Source organism: Pelodiscus sinensis, chromosome 8 (assembly GCF_052426305.1).
Source record: "Pelodiscus sinensis isolate ZL-2025 chromosome 8, ASM5242630v1, whole genome shotgun sequence".
NCBI classification, from domain to species: domain Eukaryota; kingdom Metazoa; phylum Chordata; order Testudines; family Trionychidae; genus Pelodiscus; species Pelodiscus sinensis.
The window spans coordinates 18,865,598-18,885,454 of NC_143059.1; the positions used below are offsets into that span (position 1 = coordinate 18,865,598).

Sequence of the window (19,857 nt, forward strand, 5' to 3'; positions counted from 1 at the left end):
GGCATGGACGCTTTTCCGTAATAAGTGCTTTTGCGGAAAAGCGTCCGTGCGAATCTAGATGCTCTTTTCCGCAAATGCTTTTAACGGAAAACTTTTCCATTAAAAGCATTTGCGGAAAATCATGCCAGTCTAGACGTAGTCTTTATATTTGAATCTGGGCTGTGTATTTTACCTAGCAATCTTGTTTCCTCAAAGATTATTCATATACAACTGCCTGAATAAAAAAGAATTGTTCACATCATGCATTTGCATAACTTTACATAATTTATTTAATAATAACACATTATTAAAGTGTTTGGCACTGATATGGTATCTCCCAGATCCACTTCCTTGGTGTGCGTAAAGTCCTAATGGTAGGGGAATAAGTGCCAGCTCTTCCCCTTCTGTAGTCAAGGCAGGAACTGCTCTTGGAGCGAGAAAGTTAAGAATAAATTACCAAGATTGGAAAATAAAGATGAGCCTGAGCTGGAGCCTCCAACACCATGGTCGTCCGGCAGATTGTATATGTTTTCCATTAAAACATCTTAGACATGATGATGTTTTCTGTCACTCCATCTGGCCTCCCTCACTGAAGTGTCTGTGTACTAGTATGTAATTTTGCTGTAGTGTAACCTCCACTGGACTTCTGGAACTTAGTGTAGGAGCCTGTACTGCTTGAGCTAAAAGCCAGCTGGCACACAGCTTAGGCTGTAGAGGTCTCACATCTGTTGCTGTGGTCCAAGTGCCACTACATGGGACAGTGAATCACACTAGGTATGTGGGTTACAGCAGCTCGTGTGTCACATAAGAGTAGACTGAATATATTGTTCATCTACTTAAGCTCTGGAACCAGCCTCATATGTGGGCTACTTGAATGTTTTTCCTAATTTCAATTAAAAATGAGGTACCTTAAAGGATTACTATATTTTTTTGGTGGAGGGAGGGGGAGGATGAAGGGACATAAATATTCCTGGGCTGGAGCCCACTTTTTCAGAAACATGAAGTGGAAACTTCAGTTTGGCAGAGGTAGAGTCAGGATTGGAAGAGACCTCAAGAGGTCATCAAATCCAACACCCTGCCCAAAGCAGGACCAACCCCAATGAAATCATCTCAGCCAGAGCTTTGTCAAGCTGGGACTTTAAAACCTGTAGGGATGGAGATTCCACCCCCTCCCAATGTGACCCATTCCAGTACTTCACCACCCTCCTAGTGAAATAGTTTTTCCTACTATGCAACCTAGACCTCTCCCACTGCAACCTGAGACCTTTGTTCCTCGTTCTGCCATCTGTCACTACTGAGAACAGCCTCTCTCCATCCTCTTTGGAACCTCCCTCAGAAAGTTAAAGGCTGCTATCAAAACCCCCCTCACTCTTCTCTTCTGAAGCCCAAATGCCTCAGCCTCTCCTCGTAGGTCATGTGCTTGAGCCCCTAATCATTTTTGTTGCCTTCTGCTGGACTTTCTCCAATGCATCCACACCCTTTCTCTAATGGGGGAGGGCCCAGAATTGGACACAGTACTCCAGATGTGGCCTCAACAGTCCTGAATAAAAGGGAATAACCACTTATCTAAGGGTATGTCTACACTAGCCCCCTAGTTCGAACTAGGGAGGCTAATGTAGGCATTTGAAGTTACATGTCAAGCCCGGGATATAAATATCCCATGCTTGGTTTGCATCTTCCTGGCTGGTCACCATTTTTTAAGTTTACAAGTCCTCCTGCAAGGAGGTTTAACAGGTAGTTGCATTTAGGGTCTTTATTTAGAAATACTGGGTCCCTTCTGTGTGTAGACTCGGGCAGTTAGTTCGGACTTGTAAATTTAAAAAATGGTGACCGGCCGGGAAGATGCAAATCAAGCGTGGGATATTTATATCCTGGGCTTGATTTGCACCTTCGAATGCCTACATTAGCCTCCCTAGTTCGAACTAGGGGGCTAGTGTAGACATACCCTAAATCTTCTAGAAATGCTCCTCCTAATGCACCTTTATCTGCCATTAGCCTTCTTGTGTTGGCTCATATCCAGGGGTATGTCTACACTACAGCACTAATTTGAACTAACTTAATTCAAATTAGTTAATTCGAACTAAGCTAATTCAAACTAGTGCATCTAGACCTAAAAACTAATTCGAATTAGCGTTTTGCTAATTCGAACTAGCATGTCCACATTGAGTGGACCCTGAACCGAAGTTAAGGCTGGCTGGAAGCAGTGCTGGCAGGGCATCAGATTAGGACTTAGAGCGTGGAGCTGCTGCCTCAGGCTAGCCGAGGGCTGTGCTTAAAGCCCCAACCCGGACAGATAGTTCTCAGGGTTTCCCTCTTGCTTGTCTACCTCGATGAGGGACAGCAAAGCAGTCCTGGCTTGGAGTGCCCTGAATGCCCACACTCAGCACATCACAGCACTCGGCCATCAGCCCAGCTGCACTTGCTGCAGGCTGCCATCCGGGGGAGTTATTCGGGGGGCTGTCAGAATCCAGGAGGTCCTGCAGGAGAGCTTCCACCCCAAGGAGCCCACAGAGACACCCCAGTCCTCCCCATCGGGGGCTCATGCCCCATTCCTCCCTCACCTCCTTCCACTTACCGCTCCCTACCCCCCTTCCTGATATAAAAAATAAAGGACACGTGTGTTCCAAAAAATAAACTCTCTTTATTTAACAAAACTGGGGGAGGGGAATGGTAGACTGGGAAAAGGAGGTGGGAGAGGGGAAGAGAGAGGGTGGAAGAGCGGAGGGGGAAACCTGGGAGGAGGGAGCTGGAAGGGGGAAGCCAGGGGAAGAAGGAGGAGAGGAAGTATCAAACTATGGAACGCCATATCTTCAGGACTGTGTACAGATGTGGTCTCCTCACCTCAAAAAAGATATTTTGGCCTTGGAAAGGGTTCAGAAAAGGGCAACTACAATGATAGGGGTTTGGAACAGGTTCCATATGAAGAGAGGCTAAAGAGACTGGGACTTTTAAGCTTAGAAAAGAGGAGACTGAGGGGGGATATGATAGAGGTCTATAAAATCATGAGTGGTGTGGAGAGGGTGAATAAAGAAAAGTTCATCATTAGTTCCCATAATATAAGGACTAGAGGACACCAAATGAAATGAATGGCCAGCAGGTTTAAAACTAATAAGCGAAAGTTCTTCTTCACACAGGCACATAGTCAACCTGTGGAACTCCTTGCCACAGGAGGCTATGAAGGCTAGAACTATAACAGAGTTTAAAGAGAAGTTAGATAAATTCGTGGAGGTTGTGTCCATGGAGTGCTATTAGCCAGGGGGTAGGAATGGTGTCCCTGCCCTCTGTTTGTGGAAGGCTGGAGATGGATGGCACGAGACAAATGGCTTGGTCACTGTCTTCGGTCCATTTCCTCTGGGGTAGCTGGTGTTGGCCACTGTCGGCAGACAGGCTACTGGACTAGATGGACCTTTGGTCTGACCCAGTACGGCCATTCTTATGTTCTTATGTTCTTATGTTCTAAGCTCAGGGCTGAGGGTCGGGGATCTCACTGGACCAACTTGATTTTCATGCAAGCCTGCTCCTGGGTTCTCATGTGGCCTTTGATGGCTAGGCTGGCAGCTATCCTGCCCTAGACTACCTCATTCCTATGCCTAGTGCGGAGGTCATGGACGTTGGAGGCCTCCCCCCAAACCTCGATGAGGTCCACCATCTCCTCACTAGACCAGGCGGGCGCCCGCCTCTTGTGGCCCCGGGCAGGCTCCTGTGAGCTGCCAGCCTGGTCCTGGGAAGAGGCGGAGGGATGGCTGTCAGCGGGTGGTTGGCTCATGCCGTGCTAGGTGCAGGGTCTGCTGGTTGGGTGCTGGGAGGCTTGCAACTGGCATGGGCACTGTAGCCAGACCGTGCCCCTTTAAGGGCTCCGGGGCCGGGAGGGGGGCAGAAGAGTTTCCCTGGTTTGGCCCAGAGTGGCCACCAGGGCAACCTGGGAAGGACTAGCCTCCCACTAGTTCGAATTAAGTGGCTACACAGCCCTTAATTCGAACTACTTAATTCGAACTAGGCATTAGTCCTCGTACTATGAGGTTTACCTAGTTCGAATTAAGCGCATCGCTAGTTTGAATTAAGTTCGAACTAGCAGTTTGCATGTATAGACACTATGGGCTCGTCTACACTGGCCCCTTTTCCGGAAGGGGCATGTAAATTTCACCAGTTAAATTTGAACTAGCGGAGTGCTTAGTTCGAACTTGGTAATCCTCATTCCATGAGGATTAAGCCTCGTTCGAATTTACTAGTTCGAATTAAGGGCTGTGTAGCCCCTTAATTCGAACTAGTGGGAGGCTAGCCCTTCCCAGCTTGCCCTGGTGGCCACTCTGGCCAACACCAGGCAAACTCTACTGCCCCCCTCCTGGCCCCGGAGCCCTTAAAGGGCCACAGGCTGGCTACACAGTTTGTGCCAGTTGCAAGGCTGCCAGCACCTGTGCCAGCACACCCAGCAGCTGACACCCATGAGCCAGCCATCCGATGCCACCCAGTCCTCCCCCTCTTCCCGGGACCAGCCTGGCGGCTCCCAGGACCTTGCCCAGGGCCGCAAGAGGCGGGCGCCAGCGTGGTCAAGTGCGGAGATCGTGGACCTCATCGAGGTTTGGGGGGAAGCCTCCAATGTCCACTATCTCCGCACTAGCCACAGGAACGCGGCAGTCTACAGCCGCATGGCTGCCAGCCTGGCCACCAGGGGCCACCAGCGCAGCCGGGAGCAGGTGCGCTGCAAAATAAAGGACCTGCGGCAGTCCTACTCCCGGGCCTGCCTGCCAGGGGCCGACCCGGAGGCGTGCCCCCACTTCCAGGCTCTGGACCGCCTCCTGGGGGCTCAGGCCGTCCCTGCCCCCCGGGACGTGATAGACCCCAGGGCAGAGGGACCGCTCCTGGAGACGGAGGAGGCGGAGGAGGGCTCCGAGAGCCAGGAGCCTGCCGGCAGTCTGCCCAGGACCCGGGACCCCCGAGGCACCCCACAGAGCCGCTCTTCTGTGTCGTCCGAGGCCGGGGAGGCGTCCACCTGTGAGTACCATCATACTCCCCTTATGTGTAGGGGGGCTGGGGCGAGAGGGAGCCCCAGGACCGTGCGCCTGGGCCTTGCCCACCACGGAGCAGCAGCTGGGGATCCTGCAGGGGCCCTGGCCTTGCAGAGGGGAGCTGGGTTTCACACACCTGGGCCCCTGGGGTAATTGACCGCTGTTCTTGTTTCACCACAGCCACAGCACCTGGGACTGCAGGGCGCCCCACCCCGCCTGCAGCAGCCACCCACGCCCGGGCAAGCAGGAGAGCCAGGAACCAGGAGGAGTACCAGAGGTGGCACCTCCGGTTCCTGGAGCAACACCTCCGTCTCCAGGAGCACTGGGTCCAGGAGGACCTGAGGCTGTGCCGGAGGAGCGGGGCGCTTTCGCCTCCTTTCTCCCCCCCCTTTGTCCCTGGGGCGGCCCATCCCCTCCTTGCAGCCGCCCCCCAGGCTCGGTGGCCGACGAGCGCCATACCTGCATGAGCACCGCTCCGACGGTGGATCTCCCCACGCCAAACTGGTTCCCAATGGATCGGTAGCTGTCCGACGTGGAGAGCTTCCAGAGGGCGATGGCCACCCGCTTCTGGAGGGGGATGGCGGGCCTCCTGTGAGTGTCCCTTCTGCACGGGGCAGGGGCGAGCCACTCGCAGAGCTCCAGGAAGGTGTCCCTCCTCATCCTGAAGTTCTGGGTCCACTGTTGGTCTTCCCAGCACTCCAGGACGATGCGGTCCCACCAGTCGCTGCTGGTGTCCAGACGCCAGACGCGGCAGGGCACGCCAGTGCCGGGGCGCCGCCGCGGCTCCTCCACGGCCCCCAGGGCGGCCAGGCAGAGAGGCAGGGGGCTGACGTGCACCAGGTGGTGCCAGGCAGCCTCGAGCCATTGCTGGCAGGCTTGCAGCAGCAAGTCCAGAAAGTGCACCAGAAGGTGCAGGGCGAGCTCTGGCTCCATGTTGCCACCTGTGGCGGCGTCCCCGAAGGGAAGCATCGACACACACGGGCACAGAGATCAACGCTTTGCTGTCCCTCGGCGAGGTTGGCAAGCAAGCAGGAAAAGCTGAGAACCGGCTGTCCAGGGGGGTCCCTTTAAGACGAGCCTCAGATAGCCTCAGACAGCAGCCACACAAAGCAACTACTGACCTGATGCCCTGCCAGAACTGGTTTCAGCCGCCCTTAAATGCCCCCCTGCGTCCAGTCAGTGGGGACGCTCTAGTTTGAATTAGCAAAACGCTAATTTGAACTAGTTTTTAGTTCTAGACGCGTTAGTTCGAATTAGCGCTGTAGTGTAGACGTACCCTCCCATATTAACACATACAAAAATGAGAGTGTTCCATTAATATGTGGAGGATCCGCGCTGACAAGACCAGTACAATCAGCATCGATATGGCCACGCTCAATAGCTGATGAGAAGGTGAGAATACCAAAAAAGGAGAGAATTGCTTAGGGTTAGTTAGCTAGTCACTCCCAGTCTCTATTCAGAGCCATTCTGACAGTGTCAAGTTTACATATGAACTCCACCGCTGCAGTTTCACACTTCAGTCTGGTTTTGAAGGTTTTTTTTTAAAGTATTACAATTTTCAAATTAGTTTCTGAGTGGCCAGAGAGGTTGAAGTACTCTCCTACTGGTATTTGAATGTTACCATTCTTGATGTCTGATTTGTGTCCATTTATTCTTTTGCAAAGAGACTGTTTTCTGTTTGTCGAATGTACATGGCAGAGGGGCATTTCTGTCACGTGATGGCATATTTCACATCAGGGGCAGCAGGTTTGTATAGTTTTTGGTGGTGACCAGGATGGGTCTAGTCCTCCCCACCAACCCTTCCCCGCCTGCCTGCCCACCCACCCTGTAAGCCAATATATATTTTATTAAATAATATAAAAGTGGAAAGTCAGAAGCAGCACTCGCCCACTTCAATATATTATATTTAATATATTGAATATTCAGTATATATTGAAATATATATATTTCACCCTTTTTTATATTTGCACCTTTTTTACTGGGTTATCCACACAAACACCATAGTACCATAAGCATGGAATGAACCCATTGTGGATTCCATTGTGTATCAAATATATTATATTATATTTTGTTGTACCTGTTGTGACTAAGTAGGAATGTTCTTCATGGTTTCTCTGATAGACACATGACCAGAAGTAAAGTCCCCTTTCTAAGGATTTTTCCCACCATCCTCCTACCAATAGAGATTAGTTTGGCCCGCACCAACCCCCCCCACCTCCATGGACCTATCCTGCAATTGCATTAACCCACTGTGTGTGACATTAACTCGGGGGTGGAGAGGCTGGGGGAAGTGTTCCCTCTAAGAGTTTCCTCCCATGAGCAGAATGAATTTTATGTTGTGCACCAGTACTGAGTTCATGTGGCTTGTTAGGATGTGCCACTGTGGCACCCACGTTATTAATAAATATCTTATAAACCTCTACCCTTTCCCTCTGCTGCCATGTCTCCTCCCCTTGCTCCATCAGCTCCCCTGGTGCCTGCTGCCCCCCAACCCCTCACCCTCCTCTGTTGTCCTGACTCGGACTCCTGCCATTCTCACTGCCCTCAGTCCTCCTGAGACCTGCCCCCTCCACCAGCCTTTCTCTCCCCCCTGTGCCCACTCCTCCAGTAGCCCCACTCTGATCATGTGAGTCACTCCTCTTCATCCCCTCTCCTAAAACCTTCATCTACACACCTGCCCTGCGTCTCTCCTCTGGTTCTGGTCCCTCCCCTGCAGGTGTCTGCCCTTCTGCTTCAACCCCAGAATCCCCTGGCACCTGCACCTTCCCTTACCCTTGCACCCTCCTGGTGCTCCTCCTTCCCTCATTGCCCCTGCCCCCTTTGCCTTCTTTTTCCCTGATTCCCACCCCCTCACCACCCTCTGCCCCCTGTTTCCCTCATGCTCCTGTGCCCTCACACATGACTTGCTCCATCCCCGCCTTCCTCATGCCCATCCCTTCTTTCAAGCCTTCTCCCAGCACCTCCCCCCTCTAGTCCCCAATGTGCTTACCCTCTCCTCTCCCAGCATCACCCTGTCCCCCCTCCCACTGACACCTCCCTTCCTGACATTTTCCTCAGTCTCCACTTGGCCGCCTAACTAGGGTTCCCAGATGGTTGAAATAAAAATACCGACACCCCCACCCCCCCAAAAAAAAACACTGGGAAAAAATTCTGTTGAAGGGAAAAAAAAGTGTGTTTGTGGGGGGGGGGGGGGGAGACCAAAGTTGTTGAGCAAAAAAAATAAAAAATAAAATAAAACAGCATTAAAACAGCATGTCCCCTTTAAGAGTGAGTGCAGGGATAGGAACAGTGGAGTGGTTGAGCACTAAGATCCAGAGGAAGCATTGCTTCCCCTAGGACTTTTGGCCAGCAGCCATTTTGTGCCGGCAGCCTTGGGGAACCAGGTAAGCATGGGGGCTGGGTATGTTGGGAGCCGGGGGGGCTTGAGGGAGGAGGCCGGGTGCTGAGTGTTTGTAGGGTTGCCAGGTGCCTGGCATTTTCACCTCCTGGCCAGGGAAAAAATCAGAAGATACCGGACATCTCAGGTGTCCAGTATGGACAGGAAGCGAAAATACCAGACTGTCCGGATGAATACCGGACACCTGGCAACCCTATTCCTGGCATTTGTCTCTCCTCCACCCTGTCCCTTGGTACCTTTCCCTTTTGTCTCCTGACCAGCCCCCTGCCCCTCAGCACAAGCCCCTTCCTCTCCCACCCCTTCCCCCTATTTTCCCCCCACCCTACCTTCTTCCTTCCAGTTTGCAGTGCTGGAGTCCATTCTCAGATAGGCAAGACTCGTGGTGTTCTTCCTTCTTCCCCTATTCCTTTTCCCTCCCTTCTTTCAAGTGTTTCTGGAACAACAAAAATGCTACAGCATTTATTATTACTTTGCTAATTAGTTGATATACCTAGCAATTAAAAATAACAAATATACTAAGCAATCAAATGCCTTTGGCTCACACAGTCCTCACCAAATGGAATTGCTATTACAAGGAATATCATTGTACAGCTGTAGTCTTGCGGCCAGCTGTAGTTTTGCAGCTAGCTATAAGTGCCTATCAGGCTATGTCTAGACTATGGGGCTGAGTCTAGACTGGCAAGTTTTTCCGCAAAATCATCTGCTTTTCCGGAAAAACTTGGCAGCTGTCTTTCCGGAAAAGCTCTGACGATCTCATGTAAAATCATCAGTGCTTTTCCGGAAAAACTATGCTTCTCCTGTTTGGGCAAAAGTCTTTTTCTGAAAGACTTTTGCGCAAAAGGGCCAGTGTAGATAGCATAGTACAGTTTTCCGCAAAAAAGCCCCGATCATGAAAAAGGCGATTGGGGCTTTTTTGCAGAAAACCGCGTCTACATTGGCCAAGATGCGGAAAAGCATCTTGCCAATCTAGATGCGCTTTTCCAAAAATGCTTTTAACGGAAAACTTTTCCGTTAAAAGCATTTTCGGAAATTCATGCCAGCGTAGACGTAGCCTGGGAGTTTTTTGAATATTGGAGGTATCCCGGAAAAACTCTGCTGCATCCAGGGAATACGTCTGCTCTTCTGACATTTTTTGCAGAAGAGCAAACGTGCTCTTTCGGAAGTCCTGTATTCCTCATGCCATGAGGAAGAAGGGGGTCTTCTGAAAGAGGAGGTTTTTCTGAAATTTGGCCCAGAGTAGATGGGTCAAAGTACGGAAAAAGCTCTTCCGACAAATTGCGGAGATAAAAAGTGGCAATGTAGACATAGCCTCGGTATGTTAATAAAAGGACTGATGAATCAGAAAAAAAAAACTCAGTTCACTAACAAAAACCTATTGCTTCTGGAATCTTGTGTGAATCGTGACATGTGTCACTCACCTTACATCCTTGAAACTACAGTCTCTTTTTGTTCATCTCTAGTGATGGTTGAGGTGGAAAAGACTTTGGATTTTATTCGTAACATGGTCAATTTCTTTCCTCTTTTCCTTCATCTTCATTTTCTCTGTCTTCTTCTTATACATATTTTTTTCTTTGCTTTGTCATGATCTTCAAATGTTTTCATCATCAACATCTGAGACAATTTTCTTTAATGAAAAAGTAAAAAATGCTCATGCCAACATTTTCAAAATTGGGTGCCTAAATCAATATCCAGATTCTTTGATAAGTAGCTTGACTTTCAAAAGGGCTGGATACCCAGCAGCTCGCTTTCACTTACATACAGCATCTAAAAAAGAACAAAATTTACTTTTTGACTAGCTGTTGGGGGGCTTGCATTCTTGAAAATCTGATCATTTAATTGCTAAAATATGGCCTTAAAACTCCAATTTTAGGCACACATTTTTTAACATCTTGGTTGAAATCTTATGGTATGTCTACACTACAGCTCTATTTCGAATTAACTTATTTCAAATTAGTTAATTTGAATTAAGCTAATTCGAAATAGCGCATCTAGACACAAAAACTAAATTGAAATAGCGTTTTTCTAATTCGAAATAGCGCATCCACATGGAGTGGACCCTGAATCGAAGGTAAAGCTGGCCGGAACCAGTGCCGGCAGGGCATCAGAGTCGGACTTAAAAGGACCTGACCCCCCCCCCATCCCAGACAGACAGTTCTCAGGTTTCTCCGCTTGCTGGTCTACCTCGCTGAGGAACAGCAAAGCATTTGTGTCTCGGAGTGCTCTGCTTGCCCTCACTTGGGACACCACAGCACTCTGCAACATAGAACCAGATCTGTCCCTGGGCATGCCGGAGTGTCTCATGGGGTCATTGCCATCAGCCCACTGCACTTGCTGCAGGCTGCCATCCGGGAGGTCCATCGGGGGGCTGTCAGGCCCTGCGGGAGAGTGTCCACCCCGAGGAGCTCTCAGAGCCACCCTGGTCCTCCCCACCAGGGGCTCGTGCCCCATTCTTCCTTCGCATCCTTTCATTTACCCCTCCCTAGCCCCCTTCCTGATGTCAAATAAAAGACTTGTTTTTTCATAAACATCAACTGTCTTTATTTAACAAAACTGGGGGGGGGGAATGAAACTCTGGAGAGACTGCGGAAAGGAGGCAGAAGAGGGCAGGAGAAAGGATGGGAGAGGGGAGGGGGAAACCTGGGAGGAGGGAACTGGAAGGGGGAAGAAGGGGGAGGGGAAGGTTAGCGCTAGGGGTGGGGGTCTCCTCGGGCCACATGTCTCCCAGCACGGTGGGTGTGGGGGCCTCAGCGTCCCCGGGGGGATGGGGAGGAGAGTGTGGAGGTTGAGGTGGGGTATGTGGAGATTGAGAAGGAGGGTGAGAAGGTTGAGGAGGAAGAGGTGGGAGGGAGGCCAGGAGTGGGGAGAGGAACAGTAGCTGGGGGGGCAGCAAGCGCTGGGGTGTCACGGGGCAGCACGCTCTGCAGCAGGGCCTGCAGCTGTGAGCACATGGCATGGTCCTGGGCAAGCTGCTCCCGGCGGAGATGCAGGTTCTCCTGCACCCAGGCCTGGATGGTGCGGTGCAGGGCTCGCAGGGCCCCCAGGTGCTGGTCCCGGTAGCCCTGCCGCATGCTCGTGGTCTGGAGGAGCCCTGGGGTGTGGAGGCATGTCCCAGGCGGGGTGGTGCGCCCTGCACGAGCAGCTGGTGCAGCTGTGGAGAAAGAAGGGGAGTGGTCATTTCTCCCTGGGGATGCAGTGTCCCCTGCGAGGTGCGGATGACCGTGCCCTGAACCATCAGGGCTCACATGCTTGCACAGAGGCCATGGTCAGGATGTCTGGCTCTTCCCCAGGACTGGAAGCTGCCCCAAGACTGCACTCATGCCCCTGTGCCGTGTATAGTGCAGCCGAGGCGGGGGGGAGATGTCCCCTGCCTCTGTGTAGAGGGGGATTGTGAAGGGAGGGCGTCCTGCTGTGTTTCGCCCCCGGGGTCAGGAGTGTGTCAGGTCTCTTCACATACACGTGTGTCTATTGGGCCATGGCCCCTGGGTGTCATGCCGCTGGAGCCACCTGCGCAAGGGGGGCATGACACATGCTCGCAAATGCACAGGTGTCTGTGTGATCCGTGGGAGGCATGGCCCATACACACGGTCTCTGGTCTCCCTCCCTGCCTCCCCCCCTGGGTAGAGGACAGTGCTGGCACTTACCTGGTATGGCCTCCCCAGATGACCCTGCCGACTCCGGTGCCGCAGCTCCTTCACTTGGGTACGTGCGAGAGCCAGGCCTGCGAGCAGCCACAGACCCTCAGCCAGTGGCTGCACAATGGCAGCCAATGGCAGCCAGCGGTCCCCCGCCCAGTCCCCCAGCACCCAGAGCCAGCCAGGGGACGTAGAGGGCGTGCGCCCTCATGGACTAGTGTGGAGATTATGGACCCCAAACCTCAATGAGGTCCATAATCTCCACACTAGTCCATGAGGGCGCACGCGGTGGACCGCTGGCTGCCATTGGCTGCCATTGTGCAGCCACTGACTGAGGGTCTGTGGCTGCTCGCAGGCCTGGCTCTCGCACGTGCCCAGTGGCCAGACTCTACTCCTTTAAGGTCCCCAGGGCTGGGGGAGAGGAGAAGAGTTTTCCTGGTTGTGCCCAGAGTGGTCACCAGTGGAAACTGGGAAGGGCTGGAGGCCCCGCAATTCGAAATAAGTGTCTACTCAGCACTTATTTTGAATTAGCTATTTCGAATTTGGTGTTATTCCTCGTAGAATGAGGTTTACCAAATTTGAAATAAGTGCCCTACTATTTCGAATTTATTTCGAAATAGTGGTTTGGCTGTGTGGACACTACTAAAGTTAATTCGAAATAACTGTTGTTATTTCAAATTAACTTTGTAGTGTAGACATACCCTAAGAGAAGATGCTTACCATTCTGATCACTTCAAATAAAAGTCCATTCTAATATTCAATGCTCTGTGAGAGAAATTGCTAGTTCTCTGCATTCCCAAATATTTTCACACAATCAGTGTTATTTATAAGAAAATACAGGACTATGTAGCACTTTAAAGACTAACAAGATGGTTTATTAGATGATGAGCTTTCGTGGGCCAGACCTGAGGAAGTGGGTCTGGCCCAAGAAAGCTCATCATCTAATAAACCATCTTGTTAGTATTTAAAGTGCTACATAGTCCTGTATTTTGTTTCAGCTACACCAGACTAACACGGCTACATTTCTATCACTGTTATTTATAAGGGAACCCCAAAAATTTGATTCAGAAAAATGTTGAAGATTAGGAAAAGAGATCAAGGCAAACATTTTTTCCATGCCAAAATCACAGGTTAATATCTTTTAGTGGTAATCTGAGGCTAATCTCAACCATTTTAATTAAAATGAAAGTTGTTAACCTTAATCTATGATAGGGAGAATGTCATGGCGGTCATTGTGGAAAAACTAAATTAATTCTTCACTTCAGTCTTCATGACTGAGGATGTTGGGTAGATTCCCAGACCTGAGCCATTCTTTTTAGGTAACAAAACTGAGGAATTGTCCCAGATTGAGGTGTCATTAGAGGAGGTTTTGGAACAAATTGACAAACTGAACAGTAAGAAGTCACTGGGACCAGATGACATTCACCCAAGAATTCTGAAAGAACTCAAAATGTGGAATAGCGGAACTATTAACTGTAGTTGGTAACCTCTCCTATAAATCAGCTTTTGTACCTAATGACTGGAAGATAGCTAATGTGACACCAATATTTTAAAAAGGCTCTAGAGGTGATCTTGGAAATTACAGACTGGTGAGTCTAATGTCAGTATCAGGTAAATTAGTTGAAACTATAGTAAAGAATAACATCGTCAGACACATAGATGAACATAATTTGTTGGGGAAAAGTCAACTTGGTTTCTGTAAAGGGAAATCATACCTTACTAATCTATTAGAGTTCTTTAAGGGGGTCAACAAACATGTGGACATGCGGGATCCAGTGGATACTGTATACTTAGATTTCCAGAAAGCCTTTGATAGGTCCCTCACCAAAGGCTCTTAAGTAAAGTAAGTTGTCATGGGATAAGAGGGAAGGTCCTTTCATGGATTGATAACTGGTTAAAAGACAGGAAACAAAAGATAGGAATAAACGGTAATTTTTCAGAGTGGAAAAAGATAACTAGCAGTGTCCCCCAAGAGTTCGTACTGGGACCAATCCTATTCAGCCTATGTAGAAATAATCTGGAGAAAGGGGTAAACAGCGAGGTGGCAAAATTTGCAAATGATACTGAACTGCTCAAGATAGTTAAGACCAAAGCAAACTTTGAAGAGCTTCACAAAGATTTCACAAAACTAAGTAATTGGGCAACAAAATGGCAAATGAAATTTAATGCTGATAAATGTAAAGCAATGCACACTGGAAAAAATAATCCAACTATACATACAATATGATGGAGACTGATTTAGCTATAACTACTCAATAGAGAGATTGTTTGGGAATAGTTCTATGAAAACATCAACTCAGTGTGCAGCTGTAGTCAAAAAAGCAAACAGAATGTCAGAAATCATTAAAAAGGGGATAGAGAGTAAGAAGGAGAACATTTTATTGCATCTATATAAAACCATGATACGCCCACATCTTGAATACTGCATACAGATGTGGTCGCCTCATGTCAAAAAATATACATTGGCATTGGAAATGGTTCAGAAAAGGGCAACAAAAATGATTAAGGGTTTGGAACAGGTCCCATATGAAGAGAAATTAAGACTAGGACTTTTCAGTTTAGAAAAGAGGAGACTAAGGCCGTGTCCAGACTCAGGGTTTTTTTCGGGAAAAGTAGCCTTTTCCCGAAAAAACTTCCCCTGCGTCCAGACTCAAGCCGCGTTCTTTCGAAATTATTTCGAAAGAATGCGGCTTTTCTTTCGATGGCGGTAAACCTCATTTCACGAGGAAGAACGCCTTCTTTCGAAAGCTCCTCTTTCGAAAGAAGGCGTTCTTCAATGTAAAGAGGCCGTCTTCGAAAGAGAGCATCCAGACTCGCTGGGTGCTCTCTTTCGAAAAAGCGGATTTCTCTTTCGAAAGATCCACCTGCAGTCTAGACGCGATCTTTCGAAAGAGGCTCTTTCGAAAGATGCTTTCGAAAGAGCCTCTTTCGAAAGAAGCCTGCAGTCTAGACATAGCCTAAGGGTACGTCTACACTGCAAGCTTCTTTTGAAATAAGCTTTTCTGGAAGATATCTTCTGGAATAGCTTATTTCGAAATAGAGTGTCCACATTATAGGGAAGCCTCAAAATTCGTACAAGACAGGCTCCCCTAATGTTGCCCACTATCCCAATTTAGAGCCCAAGGAGGCACTGGGGAGGAATAACTTTAGAATGGCCATGGTGAGGAGCTATTTTGGCATAGCAGCAGTCGAGCTTCCACACATACCCTCTTCCGAAAGAGCTTTTTCAGGAGAAGCCTTATTCCTCATGGAATGAGGTTTACCAACATCAGAAAAAGTCCTCCATTATTTCTTTCAAAATAACACAATTGCAGTGTGGACACTACTATTGTTTGTCCGGAATAATGGCCATTACTCCCGAATAGTGGTGCAGTGTAGACACACCCTAAGCAAGGGATATGATACAGGTCTGTAAAATCATGACTTGTGTGGATAAAGTGAATAAGGAAAAGTTATTTACTTTGTTCCCATAACATAAGAACTAGGGGTCACCAAGTGGAATGAATAGTTAGCAGGTTTAAAACAAAGAAAGGAAAGTTTTTCTTCATGCAGCACACAATCAACCTATGGAACTCCTTGCCAGAAGAGGTTGTGAAGACCAGGACTTTAACAGAGTTCAAAAAATAACTAGATAAATTAATGGAGGTTGGTCCATCAATGGCTATTAGCTAGGATGCATAGGAATGATGTCCTTAACCTCTGTCAGAGGCTGGAAATGGGTGATGGGAGAGGGGTTGCTTGATGATTCTTTGTGCTCTTCACTCCCTCTGGGGCATCTGGCCTTGGCCCCTGTTGGCAGACAGGATACTGGGCTAGATGGACCTTTGGTCAGAGCCAGTATGGCTGTTCTTATGTTCTTAACTTCATTTGCTGATGTGATTGAACCCTCAAAAGATTCCTGATACTTATAGCTACTCTCCAAACCTTTTAGTCTGTAGAACTGGGAATCAGCCTTGCAAAATGTAGCATTTTCTCATGAGATTTTGGTTGGGCCAAGATTACAGTAAGAACAGCCTTTCGTGGGCTGCTCTGCTGCTTATGCTTTTGATCCTAAGTAGAATCCGCATGTGACAAAGCACAGAATGACATGCTCTTAAATAAAAAGATATAAAATATTAACCAACTTTCTTTCTGCCCGAATGTGGTTTAAATTTTGGATGAAAGAACTTGCTGATTCTTATTTAATCAAGATATTTAATCATCTCATTATTTTGCTATGATAAGTTCAGAAGTTAATGTATTAGAAGAGCCAAGATAGCTTGGGCATAAAAGTTGAGTTCTAGGGTTTACATGATACATATAAAACAGTCCTATTAACATGCACAACATAGGATTATTTATCATGGACTGAATCTATTAAAATAATCCATGGTCATGAACTGTTTAGAAAATTTGATCCAGTAATAGCAGGAATACAATGAAACATTTTTTTAATTGTTTAAAGGACTGTGTTTCTCTTCACAGGAAATCAGTGATAATGAAATATTAGAACTGGTCCACAGTGCTCTTGGAAGGATGACAGTTATCCGGCAAATCTTCCCGCTGTCAAGAGACAACACTCAGAGATGCATGAGGAATAATCATCGGATATCTTCACTGCTGTGTGACCCACAAGAAGGCTATTTGCAGATGCTGCAGGTCAGTAATGTGTTGCTGCCTGGGAGGGATTACTGTACACTTTTCCTTTAGGAACATGGCATGAGCTAGTTGTGTGTGATTTTGACGTTTCACAGGCCTCAAAGGAAAGATGCTAAATTTGAAAGACATAGTTCCTAACCTTAATTTTCTAAATTATTTTCTTTCCTGGGACTGAGTGATTTAGATCTGACATTGTCTGTGTAAACTATTAGCAGTTACATTGACACAGTTTTCTTGGGGCATTTCATCCCATCAAGGACCGACCCTTATTCCTATTAGCCATTTCATGTGAAAAGATTAATTTGGGAGGACTGCAGAGCTACGTTATGTGTTAGAATATAGAACCTTTCACTTACAAGTGGCTGGTTCTATCTGCTTCTTATCAGTAGTGATTGGAAGTCACTAAGGGTATGTCTACACTACCACCCTAGTTTGAACTAGGGTGGTTAATGTAGGCAACCGAAGTTGCAAATGAAGCCCGGGATTTAAATATCCCGGGCTTCATTTGCATCTTACCGGGCGCCGCCATTTTTAAAGCCCCAGTAGTTCGGACTCCGTGCCCGCGGCTACACGCGGCACGGAGTAGGTAGTTCGGATTAGGCTCTCTAATCCGAACTACCGGTACACCTCGTTCCACGAGGAGTACCAGTAGTTTGGATTAGAGAGCCTAATCCGAACTACCTACTCCGTGCCGCGTGTAGCCGCGGGCACGGAGTCCGAACTACCGGGGCTTTAAAAATGGCGGCACCCCGTAAGATGCAAATGAAGCCCAGGATATTTAAATCCCGGGCTTCATTTGCAACTTCGGTTGCCTACACTAACCACCCTAGTTTGAACTAGGGTGGTAGTGTAGACATACCCTAACATCTGATGGTTATTTGGCCTACAAGAAATGCTCTACTGCTATTAGTGCCATTTTGTAGCAGTCAAGGCTATTGAAATGAACATCCAAGCCTTGTTGAAAAATATCCCTTTTTGGAAACATATGTATGCCAGGTACCAAGATTCTTGAAAAAAAAAGGCATGACATTAAAGCAGCCTTTTGGTGAACTACATGAGATAAAAAGCGAATAGAGAATATCGCATGAACTATATGGTGAAGATCCAGGGGGACTTGTGGTCCTATGTCCCTGATGCTATTTTTAAAATTGCATCCACAGTACTGACGAAAGATGCTGGCTAGAACTAAAAACCTTTATTAACAAGATAGGCAACACAAAGTCAGTTGCAGAACAAAGTACTTTCTACACTACCCAGCCAATGTGCCATAACACTGAGTTGATTGAGTGGGAAAGAAAAATAGCAGTGTGATTGAAAGAGTAGTTTATATTCCATTCAGAACCTGACCCAGAGCATCGTGAAGTAAATGGGATTATCCCTGACCATGTTAATACTGTTCACCCAGTGAGGGTATCAGCTGTAACAAATATCACTGACAGCAGATACTGAGATACCAGCCCTGTGAGGATAATGTACTTTGTGCAATTCCCAGGCACTGTACATTTAAATACTCTGCATAATATGGATGCTGCTTAGACCTAAGTGTTAGGGTACAGATATTCAGGCCAGCCTGCAAAGGCCTCGCCTTTGGGAATGTAGGTGTATTCTTACTTTTTTGCTAATGACAGAGAATCAAAATCACAGATGTGTATATGATTGCTTGAGGCCTCGTTCTTAAGCTAAGACTTTTGGCTAAGCAGAAGAAGCATCCATAAGCTGGAAACATACAGTCACGTCCTGACACATTCCACAGCAGTTGCGTTGAAATGAGGCAATTTGGGGCTTTTAGGAAGGAGACACAATCCATCTCCTCCCGATAAGGAGGAGCTTAGAAGATTTAAAGAAAGCTGAGAGCTTGCTGTCTAGCAAGGACCCACTTAACAATAGCTGGGGGTGTGGAATCTTTATTGTTTTGTTGCTATGGTTCCCACCTCTCTATCCGTGTGGTCTCTGTCTGGTTCTTCTGGTTTCTGCCTACCATATAGTTAATTTTGCTGCGTATAAACCAATTGAGCGAGTGGGATATATAATTTGTTAGATAATCATTTTAAAATATGTTAGGATTGGTTAATTAAATTTCAGTAAAATGATTGGTTTGATATATCTGAAAATATTACTATAAGTTGCCCTTCTATAAACTGAAACTCTCTGGTCTGGCAACATCCGAGATCAGAAAGTACCAATATGCTGTGGGGGAGAAGTGGTGAATGGGAGCCTGGCATGGTGCAGGGGGCACAATGCAAAACCCAGCTGGGCTAGTGAGGACTGAGAGCCAGGAAGCCCGGAGTGTGGCTCAGCTAGGCAGGGGAGGGAGGGAGGGGGAGGAGAGAGATAATGGGGAGAACGGGGGGGGGGGTGACCTGGTTCCCCCTGGAGCCCAACTGAGCTGTGCGCTGAATCCTGCCCCTCCTCCTGCCTAGCTGAACCATGGGCAGGGCAGAGGAGGGCAGATCGCAAGGTTACCAGACCATGGAGGTGCAACCAGTATATACATTGGGGGCAAATGGGAAGTAAGTTGAGGACAAGGGAGAAAAGGAAAGGAAACTGGATTCATGCTTGCTGGAAGGTAACCCCAGTAAGCAATGAATTATCTGCATCTCTGGACTTCAGGTACTGCTCTTCTTTGTTCATGTCAGAAGGACCAGGGAAGTGGGAGGGTAACAAGATAAACCCTCTAACAACAGAACTGCCTTATAGTAGTAGTTGGCAAGTGGATCCAGCCTGTATAATTTTATTGTAAAGATAGCATACTGCAGGAAATTGTTTGGAAGCCTTACAACTAGGCTTTCTATTCACTTTGAGGAGTAACATTAGTTTGAACCAAGGGGTTTGGTTCGAACTAATGCATCCCGGTGCGCACTTTCACTTTCGAAACAGCTATTGATCGGAGTAACGCGCCAACGAGATCATGCTAATGAAGTGCGGGATTTTTAAATCCCCACTTCATTGGCTGTTTTGAATGCCTACATTTGCATCCCTAGTTGGAACTAGGGATGCAAATGTAGACATACCCCTTTACTGCATCAGTATTCCTTTCTGATTACAAGGGGGTTTTTTAAAATAATTTTCTCAAAGTCAATGTTTACTCATTTTAATCATCGGAAATTTTGTAATTTTTGCAAACTGTTTCTATCATGAAGGTACTCTGAGGGTATGTCTACACTACAAAGTTAATTCGAACTAACAGACGTTAGTTCGAATTAAC

The 19,857-nt window shown here is 47.8% G+C and overlaps 1 protein-coding gene across 2 annotated transcripts in view; it reads left to right on the plus strand.

Moving 5' to 3' along the window:
• GRID1 (glutamate ionotropic receptor delta type subunit 1) overlaps positions 1-19,857 on the plus strand; it is a 1,044,532-nt gene that overhangs the window by 805,809 nt on the left and 218,866 nt on the right. For both annotated transcript variants that reach the window (XM_089780067.1, XM_075934836.2), the window contains exon 6: positions 16,479-16,652. In XM_089780067.1, coding sequence (XP_089636193.1) covers positions 16,479-16,652 — 174 coding nt within the window. The remainder of the gene's footprint in view (positions 1-16,478; positions 16,653-19,857) is intronic.